Source organism: Haemorhous mexicanus, chromosome 2 (assembly GCF_027477595.1).
Source record: "Haemorhous mexicanus isolate bHaeMex1 chromosome 2, bHaeMex1.pri, whole genome shotgun sequence".
NCBI lineage: Eukaryota > Metazoa > Chordata > Aves > Passeriformes > Fringillidae > Haemorhous > Haemorhous mexicanus.
In genome coordinates, this window is record NC_082342.1 from 111,462,771 (window position 1) to 111,482,225 (window position 19,455).

General features: G+C 39.4%; 1 protein-coding gene across 13 annotated transcripts in view; it reads right to left on the reverse strand.

The window, feature by feature from the left end:
* DMD (dystrophin) overlaps nucleotides 1-19,455 on the reverse strand; it is a 979,946-nt gene that overhangs the window by 12,040 nt on the left and 948,451 nt on the right. For 12 of the 13 annotated variants that reach the window (XM_059839938.1, XM_059839941.1, XM_059839940.1 and 9 more), the window contains 4 exons: nucleotides 16,412-16,570; nucleotides 9,719-9,962; nucleotides 8,806-8,929; nucleotides 4,744-4,836 (listed from right to left, as the gene is read on the reverse strand). In XM_059839938.1, the coding sequence (XP_059695921.1) occupies nucleotides 4,744-4,836; nucleotides 8,806-8,929; nucleotides 9,719-9,962; nucleotides 16,412-16,570 (620 nt within the window). The remainder of the gene's footprint in view (nucleotides 1-4,743; nucleotides 4,837-8,805; nucleotides 8,930-9,718; nucleotides 9,963-16,411; nucleotides 16,571-19,455) is intronic. The other variant, XM_059839939.1, reaches the window with a different exon arrangement.

Genomic DNA, 19,455 nt, shown 5'->3' on the forward strand with positions numbered 1-19,455 from the left:
CAACTGTGTTAAGCAATACCATGCCAAATTGTGAGGACCAGTCTCTGTCTAAATGTTCTCACATTATGTCATGGCCTCTTAGTTCTTTTAAGCCATGATGGTCTCATTTCTAATCAGTTTTGGCTCCCACTTCTTCATTATCTCCCAGCAGGGGCCCAGCATTGCAAATCTGTGAAGCTCTTTCTCCAGCTTCAGTTAGTTCAAGAACTTCTGCCCTTAAATACCTCTCTGAGCTTCATTCACAGAATGCATTTGCCTTGAAACCATAACTGCAAAACTCAGCCTGGTCCACCAAGAGAGCCACCTGAAGTGGTGCAACTTGTTCACCCTGAGTGCTGCAGGAGAGATGAATTTGGCTTTGAAAATCCTGCCAATCTTACTTTCTAACTGTGAACCAATTCCCTGGAGATTTACTAGTTTGGGCACAAACACGGCGTGAAAATGTTTTCCTCTGTGGCCCATTATTGAGCAGGGTCAAATAAACCACTGAGGTGGCATTTAATGGTAGATTTCCACTAAATGTCAGACCTCTGGCTTTGACATCTGTTTTGAGTTAGCATAGCAGCTGTTTGAAGCAGCTGCAGCAGTTGTGAATTTGCTGGGAGCAGCAAAGTGAAAGAGGAGTGGATGGGAAACCTTTTAGATTAAAAGGAAAGAAAAATTCCTTAAGGACAGCAATCATCAGGTATTCAGCAGAATTTCTCTCTCCTGAAATTAAACAGCTTTTGGCACCAACAGCCAGCTGTGCAAGGAGGAGGAAAATCCTGTTCTCCTTAGGAAATGCCAAGAACTGCCAGAAGGTTGAACTGAAGAAACAAGCAAATGAAAAACCCTATAAAAGGTGTAAGGTACATAAGTTGTTGCATCTGAGGTCTGCTCGTGCAGGTCCATGACACAATCTGTTTTGCACTTGTTTCTCTAAAATACATTTAAAATGATGTCATGAAGCCTTGATGACCTTTTATAAACAACTTTGTGCAGCAAAAGCTTGAAAAATATAATCTTAAGGAATCTCTCTCCAGGTGAGCGACAATCACTATGGATTTTTATTGCCTTGTTTCAGAATTCCAAAATAAGAGTCACTATTTGCTTTAGTAAACTATTTCCCAATCTGAGCAAGTCTTACCTTCAGGTGCTTTTGACAATATTTAGGTTAAATATGTCTGTGATGCTCAACTACACATCTGTGCACCCAAGCACAGAAATTCAGTCCTTTTCTCTCTTCACTGCTTTTTCAGCTCTGAACTTTTCTCACAACCAAAGCCTTCAAAATCCTGTTTGCTTTTGTCATATTGTTCTGAACTCCTCCAAGTTGTTATTCTAATAGCAACAGGACACCCAGAATTATGTCCTTGATTCAAAAGGCCTGCCACTCCCTATCCCTCTGCTGTGACATGCTGATATTTAGCTTGAAATTTAACACACTTATTTTTACAGGCCACAAAGAAAACATTTTTTCATAAAATCATTAAGGTTGGAAAGGACTTTTAAGACCATTGAGTGGAACTGTTAACCCAGCACTGCTGAGCCCCACCCCAATCCAAGTCCTCAGGTACTACATCTACATGTCTTTTAAATACATCCATGGCTGTCGATCCAACACTTCCCTGGGCAGCCTGTTCCAGTGCTTGACAACCCTTTCCCTGAAGACATTTCCCTAATATCCAATATAAACCTCTCCTGGCACAACTTAAGGCCATTTCACCTTGTCCTAGGTGCTTGACACTTGGGAGAACAGACCTTGCCTCACCTTGCTTCAACCCCCTTTTAGATACTTGCAGAGTGACAAGGTCTTCCCTGAGCCTCCTTTTCTCCAGGGTGAACAACCCCAGCTCCCTCAGCTCCTCTATCCCAATCTATTTCTGAATGGCAGACTGGGACAACTGCATTTCTGCTATCTGACAATTAATGCATTCTACTTAATAAGAAGCAATATAACAAAAAGTATTGTTTATAGATATGTGCTATTGCTTGTTTGAGTTTATTCTCCTGTTCCTGAACATCTACTTAACACCTGTAACCTGAGATTCAATGCAACTTGTACTGGAAAGAAACGAAATTTCACTTGCACCATGCCTGAATCCTTAACACTATGCTGTCTTCTCAGGCTGCTCTGCCAAACTGCTTTCACTCTTCTGCAACTGCACTTTGATCTCCTGTTAAAGATTAGAAATCTGAGATACAGATTACACCTCTCAACAGCTAAAAGGCTCCTGATTCAGGAGTTGGCTGAAACCAATCAACTCTGCTTCCTTTTCTTCTTCCTGCAATCTTGAAAATGTTAAAGCAGAGATGCCTGATGCCAGTGGAATCTGACTGACCACAGCATCTCCCATGTCACACTGAAAGTCTGCAGGAGGCTGCAGCACATCAGATGTCAGATGTAAACTTTGTGTATGCAGGTATCAGTTGAATATAACTGAATTATTAAACTGGGAATAGAAGAAAACTTCAGTAACAGAAATTTACATGAGCTCTCAGCAGCCTCTATCAACCAATGAATGGAAATCCACTTGCACTGGCTTTAGGACAAACTATTTCTTACAGAGAGCCTGACCATTCCTATACCTCAGCCAAAGGAATTACACTAACCTGGAATTCATGCAAATACATCAAAAGATATATGCAGAACAGAGAAACGTAATTGAAGTCCTAATCTCTTTAGCCAAAACCTGGTACAATTCCCAAAAAATGGAACAAGTTTCTCTCCCAGCTGGACTAATCTTTTTGTGTAGCCCAAGGGAGAGGAAGAGGCAGATTCTGGCTCAGCCTGGCAGTGCCTTGGCCAAGACCTAAAAGCAAAGTCCTGTGGGAAGCCTGGCTCTGCCGGGCTGTGCCTGCTCCTCTGCTGCACCAGGAGCTCCTCTCATGGCTTGGCTGAGGGGTCTCATGTCAAAGGCTGTGCCCCCTCCTCACTCACAGCCCTGCATCCAGCTAGAGAGTATTTTTGCTCTCCATGGCTGCTAGTCACACAGGGAAGAACAGAAGCTGCAATACCTTTTGTGGATGCTTGTGATCATCTACTATGTTTTCAAGACAGTTACTGAATGAAGAAACAAAATAAGTAATACTTAAAAATAATGCTTTCTCTATAGCCAAATGACTGCATTTTGCACCCTGAGAATGAAAATCAAAAGCTACAGCTTAATTTACAAAATTAAAATATTATCTGATCTTATCCATTTCACTTCTTTTTCCTGCTAGATTTTATATTCTCTGAGTTTATTGCATGAAGCTTTGTATTTTTCACTAATAAGATAAAGAAACATTTTCGATTCTCAGTGAGCAGAAGGTGATGTCTAACAGACTGACCTCTACCTATTTATTCTAGACAGAAATGAACCACTCTATTTCAAATATCTCATTAAATTTAGTTTCATAAATTGCTCCTATTTCACTGAAAATTAAGCTTGTTTTTAAAAAGAAACACTGCCAGTGTCATGGCCTATGAATACAGCTTAGCTATCACATTTGGTGAATATTTTTACACATGGGATACCTACATGTGACTATGCAAGATCTATGTACAGCATATTTACACTAATAAGAAAACACTGTGTACCTTCTGCACAAAGCAACTTTAAAAATAAGTCCATTTCAATCTACATAGCAATATTAGGAAGACTTTTAATCTGCTGTCCCTCATAGCAATTATCTAGGCAAAACAAGGGCTGGACATAAGACTTTTTTAAATAATGTTGAGGTGGAGATGTGCACAGTTGACAATTTATTGTATTAGACTTTATTTAATGGTATCTTTCTAAATGATTCCATCCTTTGATCTATATTTTGAGATCTTATACAGGTTATATTGACTTTTATCCCGCTGCTGACAGATGGTTTCTGGTGAGAGCCAAACTTGCTTAGAAAGCAAAGGATGGAGAAAACCTGACTCCATCCTTTGCTTTCCATCCTGACTCCACCGAAAGTTTAGTACAATGGTTAAAGCATTTATCTCCTAAAGAAGAGCCCCTGAGTGATGTGTGAAACTTGTGCAAGGGCCCTGCAGGAAGTCTATGCCCCCTGAAATCCACTTATCAGGCTGGCAATACCAGGGCTTTCTCTGGCCAAGTAGTTGAGCCTCTTTCACAGCAACAGCCAATATCCCAAACTTCCCATCTCCTGCTAGGAATCTCAGCCATTTTTCTTGGCAGCAGAAAGAAAAAAATTTCTTTTCTTTTCTTCTGGGCTCAGAAAAGAGCTTAAAGGTTGCACAAATAAATTCTGGTTACACAAAAGCCTATTTTTAGCAAAAAACAGGAATGAGAGAAATGGAAACACTGGAAGACAGGCTGTGGCTGTATGAACAAGTGCAGCCTATGCTGCACAAACAAGCCCCCCACTCGTTTTCCCTTCTTGCCTCTGGACCTGAGGGCTACATGGTTGAGAATTTTGACTTAGAACTCTATTTCAAACCACAGTCTTGGAGAAGGATAAGGACAGAAGGAAAGCTGTGAAAAAAGGAACACGGCAAAAAGGAAGCAAAGAAAATGCTTGGGGAAGAAAGAGTATCACAAAGACATTGTCTCATCCACAAGGGCTACCTGTGGAGGTAGCTCAGGGTAAGGAGGAACAGGCTGCTCCTCCACTCTAAACCAGACAGGTTTCCCTACAGCTATTGTTGAAATGAAAACAAAGAGCAGCAAAAAGCCTGATACCAAAACACAACCCCCTGAAAACATCAAGGAACAGAAAACACTTTTATATTCTTCCCTCTCATCTGCCACAGGCAGCAGCGCTCACCTCTGGAGCTGGGGAAGGAGTTGTTGAGCTGCTCCATCACTTCCTCCAAACCTGTGCTTGTGTCCTGGGGAGGGCTGAGCAGCTCATCCTCACCTGCAAAGCAAACCCACACCACTGCATGAGAGCCTGTGCTAACAGTTTGTTTTGCCCAAGTCCTCCTCAAAGCTAAGGCTGTTCACTCAGACACCATGCTCTGCTTAGTGTACAATAAAAATTCCAAAGGTGAATTTTGTTGACTCTTACTGTTCTCTTTCTTTATAAGGATCTAAGGGAAACGAAATGAGGAATTTGAGACAATTAACACTATTTTAATTCATAAAAAGGGATTTAAGAAATTGACTCTGGCAAAAGAAGTAGGGTAAAATGTCTGCTAGGAACATCCAGTTCCATAAATGACACTCGTCGTTTCAGCTTCTCTTATTCTATTATTGGAAAAAGAAATTGCTGTTGTGAGTGCTGCTGTTGAGAAGCTTTCTAATAGGGCTGGGTTCATGTTGGCACTGCTTTGCCTAGCTGTGCAAATCAGTAGAAACCCAGATTCTCATCTGCATCAGTATTAATATTTCTGACAGTTTAATTGCATCAGATTGGCGCTCCCAGAACACTCAATTGTACTGTAAAAGGCTTTAGCAGCAGTTTAATAAAGCGAAATACATCTCTCCCTCTGAATAATTTCTATAACCTGATTATAGGGCAGCAGCTTAATGGGAAATTCAATACATTTTATTTTTACTGGGTTTTTTTTGCTCATGGTTTCATATAACTGAAATCCATATGTTGTTTTTAATGCAGATCCTGGCCTCCAATATAAATAAAGCATCTTGGAAAAAAAAAAAACCTAAAGTATATACTTCAAGTGAGATTCTCCTTTTTTAATAGATGTCTTTTATCTCTATTAAAACACAAAAGCAATTTTGCCTGCTGTAATAACTGAGTTACATACTTCTTTTGAAAATGACTTAATGGCCCTTTATTCTAACATGTGGTGCCCTATTTGAATAGGAAACTGTCTGATTTTCTGCTAACATTTACATTCTTTAAATGTTGAGGTACTTCATGCTAGTGAAAAACCTAGAAAAAGGGATGAAAGGAGCATTTCAGGGGTGCCTATATTTAGGCTGGGAGTTTAACAAGATATATTTCTGACCAAGAGTGATTCCTCCCACTCCAGCACAAGAAGTGGGATAGAGTGTCTGCAAGAAGCACTTAATTCATATAAATGATGGTCTTTGTATCAGCTTCTTTTATTCCATTAATGGTCTAAAAATAGTTGCTGAGGCTGCTTGCAGTTTGTTCAGCTTTTGAGTGGTGCTGGGCTCACACAAATCAACTCACACCATGAGTTACTTTCACATCAGGCATTGCACTGACAGAGGTGTCTTAGCAAAAGCAATGTCCTTGCAGCCTCTGCTGAATATCAAGGTGAAAACTCAGAGTGAGATCTCACTGCTTCTACCCAAGCTGAGGATTTTATCAGCCTGAAGAAAGGCTTCTGGCCCTAAAGATCTCAATAAAAGGGCAGTGGTTCTGCTGTCCTGGCCAAGAACTGAAGACAGGTACCAATTTCCAAATGTCCTCCTAAGTGCTGATATAATCCACACTACCAATCCTCAAAAATGTTGTATTTTTTATTTAAAATGCAGTATTTGGAATTTTTTCCTTATTTGGATGATATTTTCCGAGCATTTCCTTGTAAAGGACAAAATAAGACATGAGCCAAGGAACTTGACAGAAGTAAAGATATCTTCAGAGCTCAGTCTCCTCTCTTTACCCAGAAGAGCTTTCCCCATTTGTGTTTCTACAAAAGGTTTAGAGAGCTAAGGGAGTCTCAAAAATTCTGGTGGTACCTGAACAAATTAAAGTTCAGAACAGCCTCTTGCCTCATACACTTCAGAGAACCTCCTCTGCTGCTGCCCTGCTGGGGAGAAAGGCCAAGGATAAGAACTTTCCCACTGGGACTCCATGAGGAGAAAAGCAGAACATTTCTGCTTGCCCAGGTGTACTTCAAGTGAACAAGGAGTAAGTTCTATTTGTAAATGAGGGCTTGAGTGGGTCCCTGCTTTTAGCAAAACACTGCTGGTGAAACACCTTTCACAGCAATCTCTCCTCAGCAAAGCAGAAAGATGAAAGTGCAGTGGGTTTTCAAATGCAAAACCAGCTAAGGTGTAATTTCAAAGAGAAAAACACACAAAAGCTACCACTGCCTTGCCTCATTGCCTGAGACACCTAGAGATCCTCAGTATTTTCTCAAAAATTATGGACCCCTCAATCCTGGGCACATGGCTGCTGCATGGCAGCATTATTTACACCACCACTCTGGTTACCTTCACAATTCAAGAGTATTTTAAGCTGTGCTTCAGAAAACTCTGAGCCTAGCAAGCAAAGCTTTCTGGTGTGAAAGGACACTTCACAAACTGAATTAGTTGTGGCTTGTTAGCCTGGTTAGTAATTCTTTTTATAAGCTGCACTCTCTGCTGCCAACAGTGTGGCTCTGCTGAGCCTCAGTATGATCCTACTGATAGCATCTCACTGTCCTCCCACATATTGGCTCCATTGAACCAAGCAAATAAATTCAAGTTATTTCTAAATATTTGCTTTAAAAAGGTTTAGCAGATTATATGACTCTGCTGTGTTAATCAATTAATTCCAGTCTCTTGAGGTAAATGGGAATAATTTTATATTCTATTCCCAAATGAAAAGAAGTATATTTTTGTATTTTGTCCCACTAAAGGATGAAATATAAAACCACAAGACTTCTAATAAGATGGCTGGGAAATACTGTCTTCCTATCTTTTCTTTAAATTGTATTTAAATTCACGTGTTTTATGTGATGAAATTCATGACATTTCTCCAGAAAGCTGATGCAAATTACACCACTACTAATATATTTTATCTACTCTGTGTATGGCATACATAACAAAATATTTCCTCACTGGTAATATGAATAATGAAAGGTCCATTTTTACTTTTTCCATAAATTCCTCTCACCTGTGATTGTACTCTCACCCCCAGGATTTCAACTTCAGCATTCCTAAAGGTACTATTTATTTCACATTTTTAATTACAGATTGTACAGAACCCATTCACTTTGATACTGTCACAGGCTGAAATTATTGCTCAAACTTGGAATGGAAGAAAAAGCCTCCCCAAAAGCTACATTTCCCACCACAACAGCACTTTAGACACAGCAGAATGTGCCCTCTCATTAAAATTCTCACTGCCATTGACACTTTCACTAATAGCAGTGAAAAGCTCTCACTAATATACAGAAAATAAATTTCTCTCTATGAAGCTGAATATTATCATCAGAATTGAAACATCATCTTGTTGAAGTAATATAAGTGCATTTGCTTAAAGATGCTGAAAAGACTGATTGCTTTTTTACTAGCAGAAAATCCTTGCCACTTGGTAATAAATACTTACTAATTTTGTAACAGACAGGAAATTAGGAAAGTGCCACATGGCAGTTACTAAAAGCACCAAAATAATAATTCCAACCTCCAGCTACAGAATATTATTATTTAACCTCACTCCACAACTCTTATGATGTTCATTATCACATCTGATGTGATACTTAGAAAAGCCACTAGATGAGCACTGCCTGTGAAAGACAGCTCCATCCTACTGATTGAGCCACAACATATTAAAAATAAGATCACATCATTTAACATGGGGATGACTAATCATACATTTAGTCTCTTAGCCATAATTAATATTATGTACATTTAAATCAGTCATGTCATGCCTCATAACTGAAAGTCAGTTTGAATAGAATAGTCAGTCAGCTTTTCAGCAGCATTTGTTTTCAGAAGTCAAGCCCTGGCCAAGCTCTGTGTTTAATATCAAAATATCCAAGCTACTGGGTGCATCATGATCAAAAGCAAAGCCTGAATCATAATGAAGATGCAAAGTGTAAACAGCTAGATGACATTGAAGAGCATTGCAAATATCTACTTCATTTCATTTGAACTAAATGGAAAAATGTTTCCTGTCTTTAAGGATTCTTTTCTGGAAAATGGGAGATAATGATTTTTTGTGACAACCTGAGCTTCATTATCTTACCCATGGTTTCTGAAGTCTGGCTGCCAACTACACGAAGAAGCATTGGCTGACTGCTGCCTGACCTCTGCAAAGAGGTAGAAGGAGATGACAGTGTTGTACCATTCACCTTGGCATCTGCCTGTGGCTGAAATTGAAGAAAAAGAGTAATACATTGCTATAACAGCTCACTACTTTATATCTCTGTAATTTTTATTTATTCCATGAATTCACACAATTATAGTATTCCAGGCAACCCCAACAAGGGGAGAGAGAATGATGCATCTGACTCCATCTTATCAGAAGGCTAATTAATTACTTTATTATATTATTCTATATTATATTACACTCTATTACATTACATCTAACCTGAATCTGCCAAGCACTCAACTCTGCACACCACTGCACAGCATCTTGTGACTGTCAGCCGACAGTCCTGACACACACACACAAACACACACACACACACTTGGCCCTGATAGGAAATAAAACTCCATCACTCTGGGTAAACAATCTCCATACTGCATTCTGCTTTTGCACAACACAGGCACAGCAAATAAGGTAAGAATTGTGTTTGCTTTTCTCTGAGGTTCAGAGAACGTGAAACCCAGAAGTATTCTTGGGAAGAATTGTGCCTTGCTTTTCTCTGTGAAGTGCAATGTGGCTACACACAATTTTCAGCCTGTTTTTAAGTAAATTCATCCATGCAGCCAATGCATTTTAATTCTGAGTAAAACAAGGAAGACTAAATAAGAACACCAAAACTCGATTCCATATTCTCCCTTGCAGCCTGTAGAACAATTTTGTAATTTTGTACTTTTCTCTGACTCGCCTCTACAGACAGGATTTCTTGGTATGTTCTTGTTATTGGTAACGCTTCACACCCTCTTTGGAAAATCACTCTTCAGAGACCCAGAAGAAATGCCTGAGGACTCACCTGCTCCAGCAGCTGCCTCAGCCTGTGCAGCTGCGATTCCAGCTGTTTGTTGTGATCCTCCAGGATCTGCATCCTGGCCTCCAGGCGGCCCTTGTGCTGGCGGAGCAGCTTGGCCTCCGCAATGAGCTCGGCGTCGCGGGGGCTCTGCGGAGACACCGGCATCATCTCCGGGGGGGACGGCAGTGGGGACAGACCCTTGTGCTCGTGCTGCTGCTTCAAGCGCTCGTACTCTGCCTGCAGGTTCCTGGTGGGAGGGACAAGGAGGAAAAAGCTTTATGGCCCTGCACGGGGCAGTGACAAGGCGCTTCCTCTCGTGTGTTGTGATGTGTGTCACTTTTCAGGGCTCACCTGCACCAGCTGCCTTTCCCTCTCCTGAATCCACACACCGGTGGGCTCACTCCTTGAGGATCTGCACACATCTGGTATTAGATGGATCTGTGGTTCAAGCTGCTTAAAGGCTCTTGGCATAACCACAACTCACAGCTGATTTCCTCCCAGGGCACCTCATGCAGGAGGCTCCAGACACCCTCCCAAAGCCAGGACTGGTCTGTCCTGGGCTCAGCCCTCCTTCAGCTTCCAGCCCTTTATCCTTCCCAGCAGTTCCCTTCCACACATGGCTGCACCTCAGGGGTCATTAGTGCTAAAGGAGAACTCAGAGTAATCACAGCACCTCACAAACACTAAACCAAAGTGGGTGCCACCCGGCTGGTCAATCTATTTTACAGATGAGAAACATCAGAGAAGCAGCCACACAAAAAGGCAGAGCAAAACACAGAACTTGGCTGTCAGTCAAGTCACATCACTCTCCTCTCTTCAGATCTGCAAATGCATTTCCAGCCTAGGGCTAAAATTATCAGCTGAAGATGAGAATTAGTGACCTGGTCTGTTAAACTGAACTCCACTGGCTTTTGGGGCTATAATTTTCATCTTCTTTGTCCTTACTAGAGTGCTACTGTTTACTGTAACTTTATGGCACTGCTAAGCTTGTTCTTTTATTCCATAAAACTCCGATTTTTCTTCAGTAAAATATTCCATAGATTAATATGATCTATAGTGTTCTACAGGTAAGAAAAAAATCTACCAAGCAGGGAAAGCACAGAAGGTAAGCAAGTGAAACCTTGTTAAAGGTAACAGTCCAAAACCACAAAAATAGTAACTTGTAGCAAAAACTTCATAGGCAAGGGAAGCCTAACAAACTGCACTGGGATTTTGTTGCTATGACGTTCTTTTACAGGTTCCCAGAGGGGGAAAAACGGCTCGATGCTCTGGTAACTGCTTACTCACCACAAGCAGTGACCCAGATTTTACTTTTTCAAACTTGCTCTTATTTGAGGTTGTGAGAACAGACACCTTTTTCCAGATCTGCCTGCAAACCACAATAAACTCTGACAGTTTGGTCTGGAAACACCTAGGAAACCTCAAAAAAACACTTCTAAAAGAACATTATTGTGACCAGAAGGAGAACTAAAGCAGGATGCATAATTTCACACGAGTGAGAAAGCAATGCCAAGGACAAAGACAAGCCACTGACTGTTCTCCAAAGGTCCCTGAGCTCCTCACAGCTGCATGATGGACATGTCCTCACCTGGGACCATGGCACCACCCACAACCCAATCTCTAAGGGATGTCTGACCTACATGATGCCTCCTCTGCAGAAATTTTAAATTCTTAAAAAGCAAGGGCTAATAATTTTTAACTTCAGGCTGTTCCAAAATTCAATATTTCTTTCCTTAAAACCCACACAAAGAGGGATAACTATAGAGAGGTTTTTTTCTCAAATGATTTTTTTTAAATGAAATACAGAGTTTCAAGTTCATGAAAATGATCTAGAAAAAAGCACTATCTATACTGGGAATAGATATTGTCATGTAAGTTATGTCTTCTGCCTGACTTAATGTCTTCTGATACTTCTAGCTGAACAAACTGGTGAATAATTAATAAAAATACAAAAGGGAATAGGAATGAAGATGACAGCATGTTCATTACACATGGTGCTATTGCTGACTAAAGTTTCTACAGGAATGATCATTAAGCCTCCTTTTCACCATGTCTGTAGAGAGGGGCTATCACTACCCCATGAGGAATTTCCCAGATGCACAATGTAGGCAATACTTTATCAACAGCAGACTCAAAAGTTTGAAGTGCTGTAAAGCAAAAGATAAAACATCACCCTAAGGGAAACTAAATAAATGCACTTGGTCATATTTACAACATAATCAGATACCTTGCTACAAAGAAATCTGCAATTATCACCTGTATCAATGTAGAGAAGTCCTTCCCGTAATGGTGGTATTGAAATAGAAGTAAGGACCAGGGAGTAATTCAGATAAAAATCCTTTCATGTCTGATAAAAATAATTAAAAATCTTTCTGAAAGCCTACACAAATAAAAAAAAAATTTGAAAGATACTGCATATTTTCCAACCAGAGGTATGTCTGGATTTGGGAGTTCTGTAATTAAATAATATAATACTCTTGGCACAAAGAAATGTAATTTTCAAGGATGCATGTGGGTTTGCCCAGTGCACCTGTATTACTGAGTTTTCTAGCTGCACCTTTTCAGTCCAGCTACCCAGTCCTCCATCAAGAGAACTGAGATTCATCATATCTTCAGAGCCATAAATGTGATGTGCAGTGCATACAACCAATAATATCATAACTGGGATCTAAACATACAGCAATGAAGAGGTGCATTAACATAATGGAAAAAACCTGAAAATTAAAAAAAGAAGGAAAGAATTTGAAAACTGCTGCAAGAATATCCTGAGAGAACAAGTGGCCCTTGTTCCTCCCTCTGGAACAGTTTTAAGCTGTGTGGTGAAAAGGACTGCTGCTGTGAGCCAGGCACCCAAGGCACTGCCCACAGCCCCCAGGGTCCTGAGGAGAGGCACTCTGTGACACTTTCACCATAAAATGGGACATAAGAGAAAGGGGAGCTGCAAACATGCTCCTCTCTAAATGAATGCAACTGAGCAAGCACGGGCAGTACATGGAATCCTCACCTCCCTCCACCACAGCTCAGGCTGGGTGTCTTTGACATCTGGCTCTTACAAACAAGCAAACAATGCTGCTGCATGTACTCATCACTGGGAAAAGGAACCCTTCTATAGTAAGAGAATATTCAGAAAACCCCCATATATTCCATTTACAATGCTTGCAACACTTTGAAGCATTTGTGAAGAAAAGTAACATAGGAAGCAGGCAGAGCAACCTTGATTTATGCAATTTTACAGAGCTGAGTAGTAAAGAGTGCATGAATTATGTATCACATCTATCACTGGCAGCATTAATTGCCTGGTGACAAAAATCCTAGTGGACTCTGTTTGCTGAGTAGTCCTCTCAAAGGCAATTGAGAATTTGTGAATTCATGTTATTTCTCATCTCCCAACAGAAAATCAGTGGTCTGAAGAAACAGACAAAGATGGTAACTGAAACACCTACCCCCTGTCCCTCACTAGAGTGACAGTGTTTACTCAGGATGCTTCACACTCAGAAGATCTAGTTCCCCTTCTTCAATGCCAAAACAAACACCAAGAGGAGCCACTGCATGTTTAGAAATGCATCACTTTCTTGCTGTTGGCAATTACACAGAAAGAACTTATGTGAGGAGGCCATTCATCAGTCTTCAGATTTGAAGGAACACTGAAACAGGGCAGCTTTGAGATTCAGGGTGTCAGTGCTTTCTCTGGTGGCACACAGCCCACTGCACTCCCACTGCAAGTCAGGAAAAGCAAAGGAATGGCAAATAGCTCTGGCTGGAGGTTCTCATTTACTTAGTTCTTGTTCCAGGACAGCTCAGAGCTGGGAGGAAGAGGAGAGAACATGACAGAAGTCTCCCTCTTGCATACAAGATCTCAGTTCAACTAAATTATTAGGAAACATCCAATTTCCTGACTCATTAAAATAGCAGGAAGGTATTTTAATTCTTTGCAAAAAGTTTTGACTCTGTCACTGCAGAACCATGTGCTTTCTATTTAATGCCACTACAGTACATCCTAGTCAGTATTACCTATCCTACTGTATAAACTATGTAATGTATTGCATCAGATGGACAACAAAAACATGTCTTCTCTCTCTCTGAAATACATTTACTTGTGAGGAAATAGTTTTAGAGAGGGTTTTATAATTGGATTTTTCTTTTATATTGCAATACAGGATTTTTCTTTTATATTGCAATACAGTAATAATGCCTTCAACAGCAAGATTGCTTTTTGTCTATTGAATTCAGAAGTGGTCTTATCACATTATTCCATGTGATGCAAAACTCAGCACAAGCCTGAAGATCTAAAACTCAAATAAAACATTTTCAGCCATTGAAAATATTCTCTAAAATGCTCACATTTTAACAAATATAAATTATTTAGCAGTCAAATCTTAGCCATACATTATTTAAGGAAGTCATACTTGCAAGCTACAGAAGCACCAAGGTTTTAAAATGCTAGCAGATAAATAATGAATATCTAACAAGAGGTCCTTGGAACTGACAAAACCCGAGTCAGAACCACATCACAGCTAGGTTAGTTAGTAAGTTAGAAAATGCATTCCAGAAGAATTCAAAAAAGGCAACAGAGCTTTTAAACTGCCCAAAAGCAAAACCTCAGAATTACAATTTCAATGAGTCTTTTTCATTTAAGTAACAAGTCAAGATAGGAATACTTGGGAGGCCAGAAACTGTAGCTGAAACCCAAATGGAGGTCAGAATTCAATCAATGGCTCAAAAGAGACAAAGCAAAAAGAAAAGGGCTTTTTTAAAAAGCAGAAAACTGTAGAGAGTAGAAGAAGAAGAGAAATGACAATGAGGTGCCAGTATCACAGCACTGCTTCCTCTTGGTACTTGATAATTGAGGCATCACTTGTGGCTGCTTTCCTGGGAGCTGCAGAAAAGTGACTGCATGCCCGGACTCTTACAGTAAAAGTGTACAAGACACAGCAGAGAGAGCTAAACCTGGGTTAGCAGAAGTTATCACAAGTGTATGTAACAGGAGTTAAGTCAACACAGGCAGGAAAGGACGACTCCTGCACCACATCCAGCTCAGCAGTGGCAGGAGATGCAACTATGAACAAAGGAATGTCTTCATCCTGAGGCATTAACAAAAGTTTACACGGAGGGTGCTTCAGGATATGCATGGGAAGGAAGATGTGTTCACCCACTGGAAGCAGGTTCACACAAGGAATTAGGTGTCAGGTTGCTGACTACCTTTGGCAATGGCCAAGAAAGGTTTGCACAAACCCCATGGAGGAGAATGACTATGAAATAGGAATCTACAGGGACAGGACTGTTTGTAAAAGTAGGTAAGTTACACGAATGCCTCCTGACTGATCCTGTCTGAAGACCTTATTTTTCTAAACAGGAAACTGTGTTTCATCCATAAACTCATGGTCATCTGGCTGTGACAAGCAACCAGGGCAACAAGAACCTGTTCATTTTTCAGCAGCTACCTTACATTTTACATACATGTTATTTAAAGCAGTTTGCAGAGACAAAAGTCAAGATTTTGTCATAATCAATGAAAATCAGAGCAGTGTGACCTCTATGCTGTGAGACAGAGCCAGAGCTCTCTGTGCCTGCTGTGTTGAGCACTCACAAAAGGCAAGGCTGCCTGTGGTGGCATCCCATCCATAACTGTGCCTCCAGGAGTACAAATGAGAAAAACAACTTTACAGACTACAGCTCTAGTTTAATTCAGGACAAGCAAACTTCAAACCAGATATTTTATAAAGCCCATGCAGAAATCTAAGGCATGAACTCTTGAAAGGCTTTACAGCTTATTTAGCTATCTAGTTATACTAGTTTCCATATACTACCTTTCTAATCAAAAACTAGTCTGCTTTAAAAGTCATTCTTCTCTCTCCTAGGCAGCTTATTTTGTATACAGAAAGAAAAGCAGTACAATTTTTTCCTTCTTCCATGATTCACTACATAATGCTGTTTAAAAAATAACACCCATCACCTGAAAACCAAGCTATCTTATCATCTGTATTGTACTAGCTACTAGATATTTCTTAGCTACACTCCTGAACATGCAAAGTATGATGTCTTATTTCAAAATACTGATTTTTCTTCACTTCAGGAAGTACTTGGGCTTTATGTGCTATGTAGTTGGAAATCTGTGGTTTGCTTCAAACAAAGTCTCCCTGCTGTTCAGTGAGCAAGAGCTTTGTTTACTACAGCTTTCTGTGTGAAACATTGTCCTCATTCTTGATGCCTACAATCTTCTCTGTTCTCCCAGACCCTCGTGATAGAAAGTCTCTGATGGAGCCACTGTAATTGATTAGCACCATCCAAAGAAGACATACACGGAGAGAAGATCTATGACACTGCCAACTCCTGCATTATTTCCTTGACAAGTCTAAGGTAAATGATTAGTGCATTAAACCCTCGATGTAAGCAGAAGTACCTAGCTCTTACAGAAGCAAGAAAAAAGAGCATGAAAATGCCAAGAGACTGTACTATAAAAGCTGAAGATAGTAGAAGACAAACAAACCCATGTGATACTTTGTATTGAAAGACTAAAGAAATGGCAACAAGCAACACCAAACAAAGAGGAAGGAAAGAGGACACAACATTTACCCGCTAAGAAATTACTTATTTGTCAGAAAAAAATGCAGTTTTGTAACTCAATTTATCTCTAAAAATATGTCACTGTTTTGCAGACTTTTAACTTGAAATTCAGCAGCTGGTGGTATAACCCACCTGTTTTCCTCCTCCAGGTCTGCGAGGATTCTCTCCAGTTCCCCTCTTTCCTCACTCTCCAGAGAAATCAGGATCTGGGCAGGGCTTCGGGGCTGGCTCAGGGGGGACTCCTGGTTCAGACTTTGGCAGTAGTGCTGGATTAACAAGTGTTCATCATCACTGGAAAACAGAGCAGGGTAAAACAGGCTGTTCCCTTCCTGCTCTTCAGCTTTACAGTGAATATGAGCAGATGATTCACTCCCAGTCTCTCATTTCTTACAAAGAGATTTGCTGAACTCTTTGTAACCAACAGCAGAGCAATGCACCTTAAAGCAAAATCTGCTGACCTGTTTCACTGAGTCTCTGGTAATTTTCCTTCTCTGCAGAGACCACCTCCCTCCTTCTGCTTCTTAGATACCTAAAGCCAAGTTTTGCAACTGCTGACAACCTCAGCTCTCCTCTTTTGACAAATTTCAATTAGGAATTTGCATGCAAAAAAAAAAAAAAAAAAAAAAGCAATCTTCTGCTGCCTGATCTGCAGTGTGGAAGGGTCATTAAAGCAAGGGCAATGCAATTATTTTTGTACCCACAAATTCTCCTTATGTAGTAAGTGTGTGCTTTATCTTTTTTATCTATAAAATTCTAAATTAGTTAAACAAAGAAAAACCCATGAACTAATATAATAAAAGTATGTTCTTTTCCACTCAGATGTTTGGCTTTTTTTAAATTTAAAAGTGATGTACACTTTCAGAATACAAATATATTCTGTTTAATACATAGGATCTCTTTCTTGATTTCTATTGCTCCTGAAACCGTCTGGCATCTGGAAACAGAAATAACTCTGGAAGAGAAAAAGAAACACAATTCTGAAGACCTCAATCACCTCCCAGAACCACATGGGTGGTTTTAGGTGTGGTTTAGGTGCTAAGGAGATGCATCCAAGCCCTAAGCAATGCAACTATCACCAGCAGTCACTGAGAAACCATGAAAGGTATCCCTTGACACCACAGGACAGAGTCAATAAAAATGACACTGCTGTTAGAGATCCCATAGAAAAAAATAATTCAGTCTAGTCAGTCCAGGGCTTTTCCTTGTTATGTTCTAAACCAGAATTTAACAGACATTTTGAACAGCTGTTATTGTTCAAAAATTATAATTTTCCTTGTTTCCATTTGTTCCTCAAAATGTTAATGATGCAATTTTATGACTGCAGGAGTGCCAAAGCAATGTAGAGCACATTAACATTAGTTCATAAAAGAGAAGTATTAATTTTTCACAAAAGGAGAGGCTTGCCAGTCCCTAAATTTATACGTTTCATGAAGCACTTCAACTGCTATTTCCTTCAAACCACTGCTTTGCATTTATAAATATTCCTACAGATCTTAAGTGAATTAACTGTGAACAAGTGACATAACTATTGTAGTAAAATGTCACTTTACAAGCATACTCTTTTTGTGTGATTTTCAGCCTGCACAGATATTTTATACAGCATTGCAGTGACACTACATAATGAAACTTTTTGTGATATATAAATATATATGCTGTGTTTTTATTTCCTGCCTTCCTTGTTTCCATCTATCACTCTACCTGGACTGATTAGCCAAATAATCCAAACCCTGCAAGAATAACAAATAATACTTAGGCCTAATCTGACAAACAAAACCAAAATAATTACAGTTGTGAACTCATGGTAAGCTTTGGTTTTGATGCAATTTGTATCTATCTGGATAATATTTCTTCCAAAATTCAAAATGTACAGTTTTACTCTTATTTTAATAGTTGAAACTGAGGAACAAACTGGATAGTTAACTTATTAATTGAATCATGCTAGTACAACTTCCAACTGATCAGAAAAAACAAACTGAAAAGTGTAAAGATAGAAGAGATACACTGTATGCATGATTTCTGTGACAAGGACACTGATATAATTCAGTGGGACAGCACAAAATTCATCTATTAGAGCATTACTACTATCCAAAGTAATACAAAATTAACATATGACTAAGAAACAAAGTTTTCATTAACTGCACAAAACTTAATGACATTGCATCAATATTGGTTTGGAGGGGTCATTTTAACTTTCCCTTTACCAATATCTTAAAACAATGTACTTGGTTGTACAGGAGATTTTCTTTCAAAACTGGTAGGCAACAATCCTACCAAGTCAAAAGTGAAACAGCTTTTTTGCTATCCAAGAACATTCTGAGCTCACAGGCTCAGAATCAACCTCATAAAATGTTATTCATTTGAAATCTCAAATTATGTGAATGAAAATTGGCCAAGAATTCTGTGTTGTAAAGGACTGCTACAAATTGAATCGTCTGAATTTTCAAAAAAATCCATCCCTTAAACTGTGATAAGGGTGACATCATGTAGAATAGATAAAAATGTTTTTAGAGAAGTTGGGGTTTTCGTATCTGATTGATTTAGAATCCATGCAGTGGTTTCTCCTAGACAGTTAATGAACTAAGATCAAATTTTCACATACACCCATGGTGTAGCTGCTTCTTTGGTGTCTTCAGAAACATTACCCACAGTTAGTTCCATGTCCTCTTATTCAGAGAATAAACAAGACCAAGAATATTATCAGAGAAGAACCACAAAGGGTTTCAGTGAGATATCAGATTTAACTACTTCTTAAAAATCAAAACTCTTATTTATAACTCTACATTTAAAGTAATACAATGATTGCTTCTCAGTGATCTGTCCAACTTACAGTTTACTACTGCTAGTACTACACAGTGATGATGAAAGTGTAAGCCTCCTGGCTTACTCTTGGAATGTATTTCAGGTATTTGTACACCAAAGATTTCTGTTTAGCCTCACTTATGTTTTGTATGACACTTTTCCCACACCAACACTTTCCAGTTTACAGCAATTTAACCATGATTAAGCTTGAACTAAGATAGAAAGAGTTTTTTGTATCTTTGTCCTTAGAACTCATCAGACAATGACCTTATTTTGAATACAGAAATTATTTGCTGAATACATCAGTAATTTTTGGAAAGAAATGAGTAGTTTTAATTTTGAAGGTATCAATCATTTGTTGTATAAATTTGGCATTA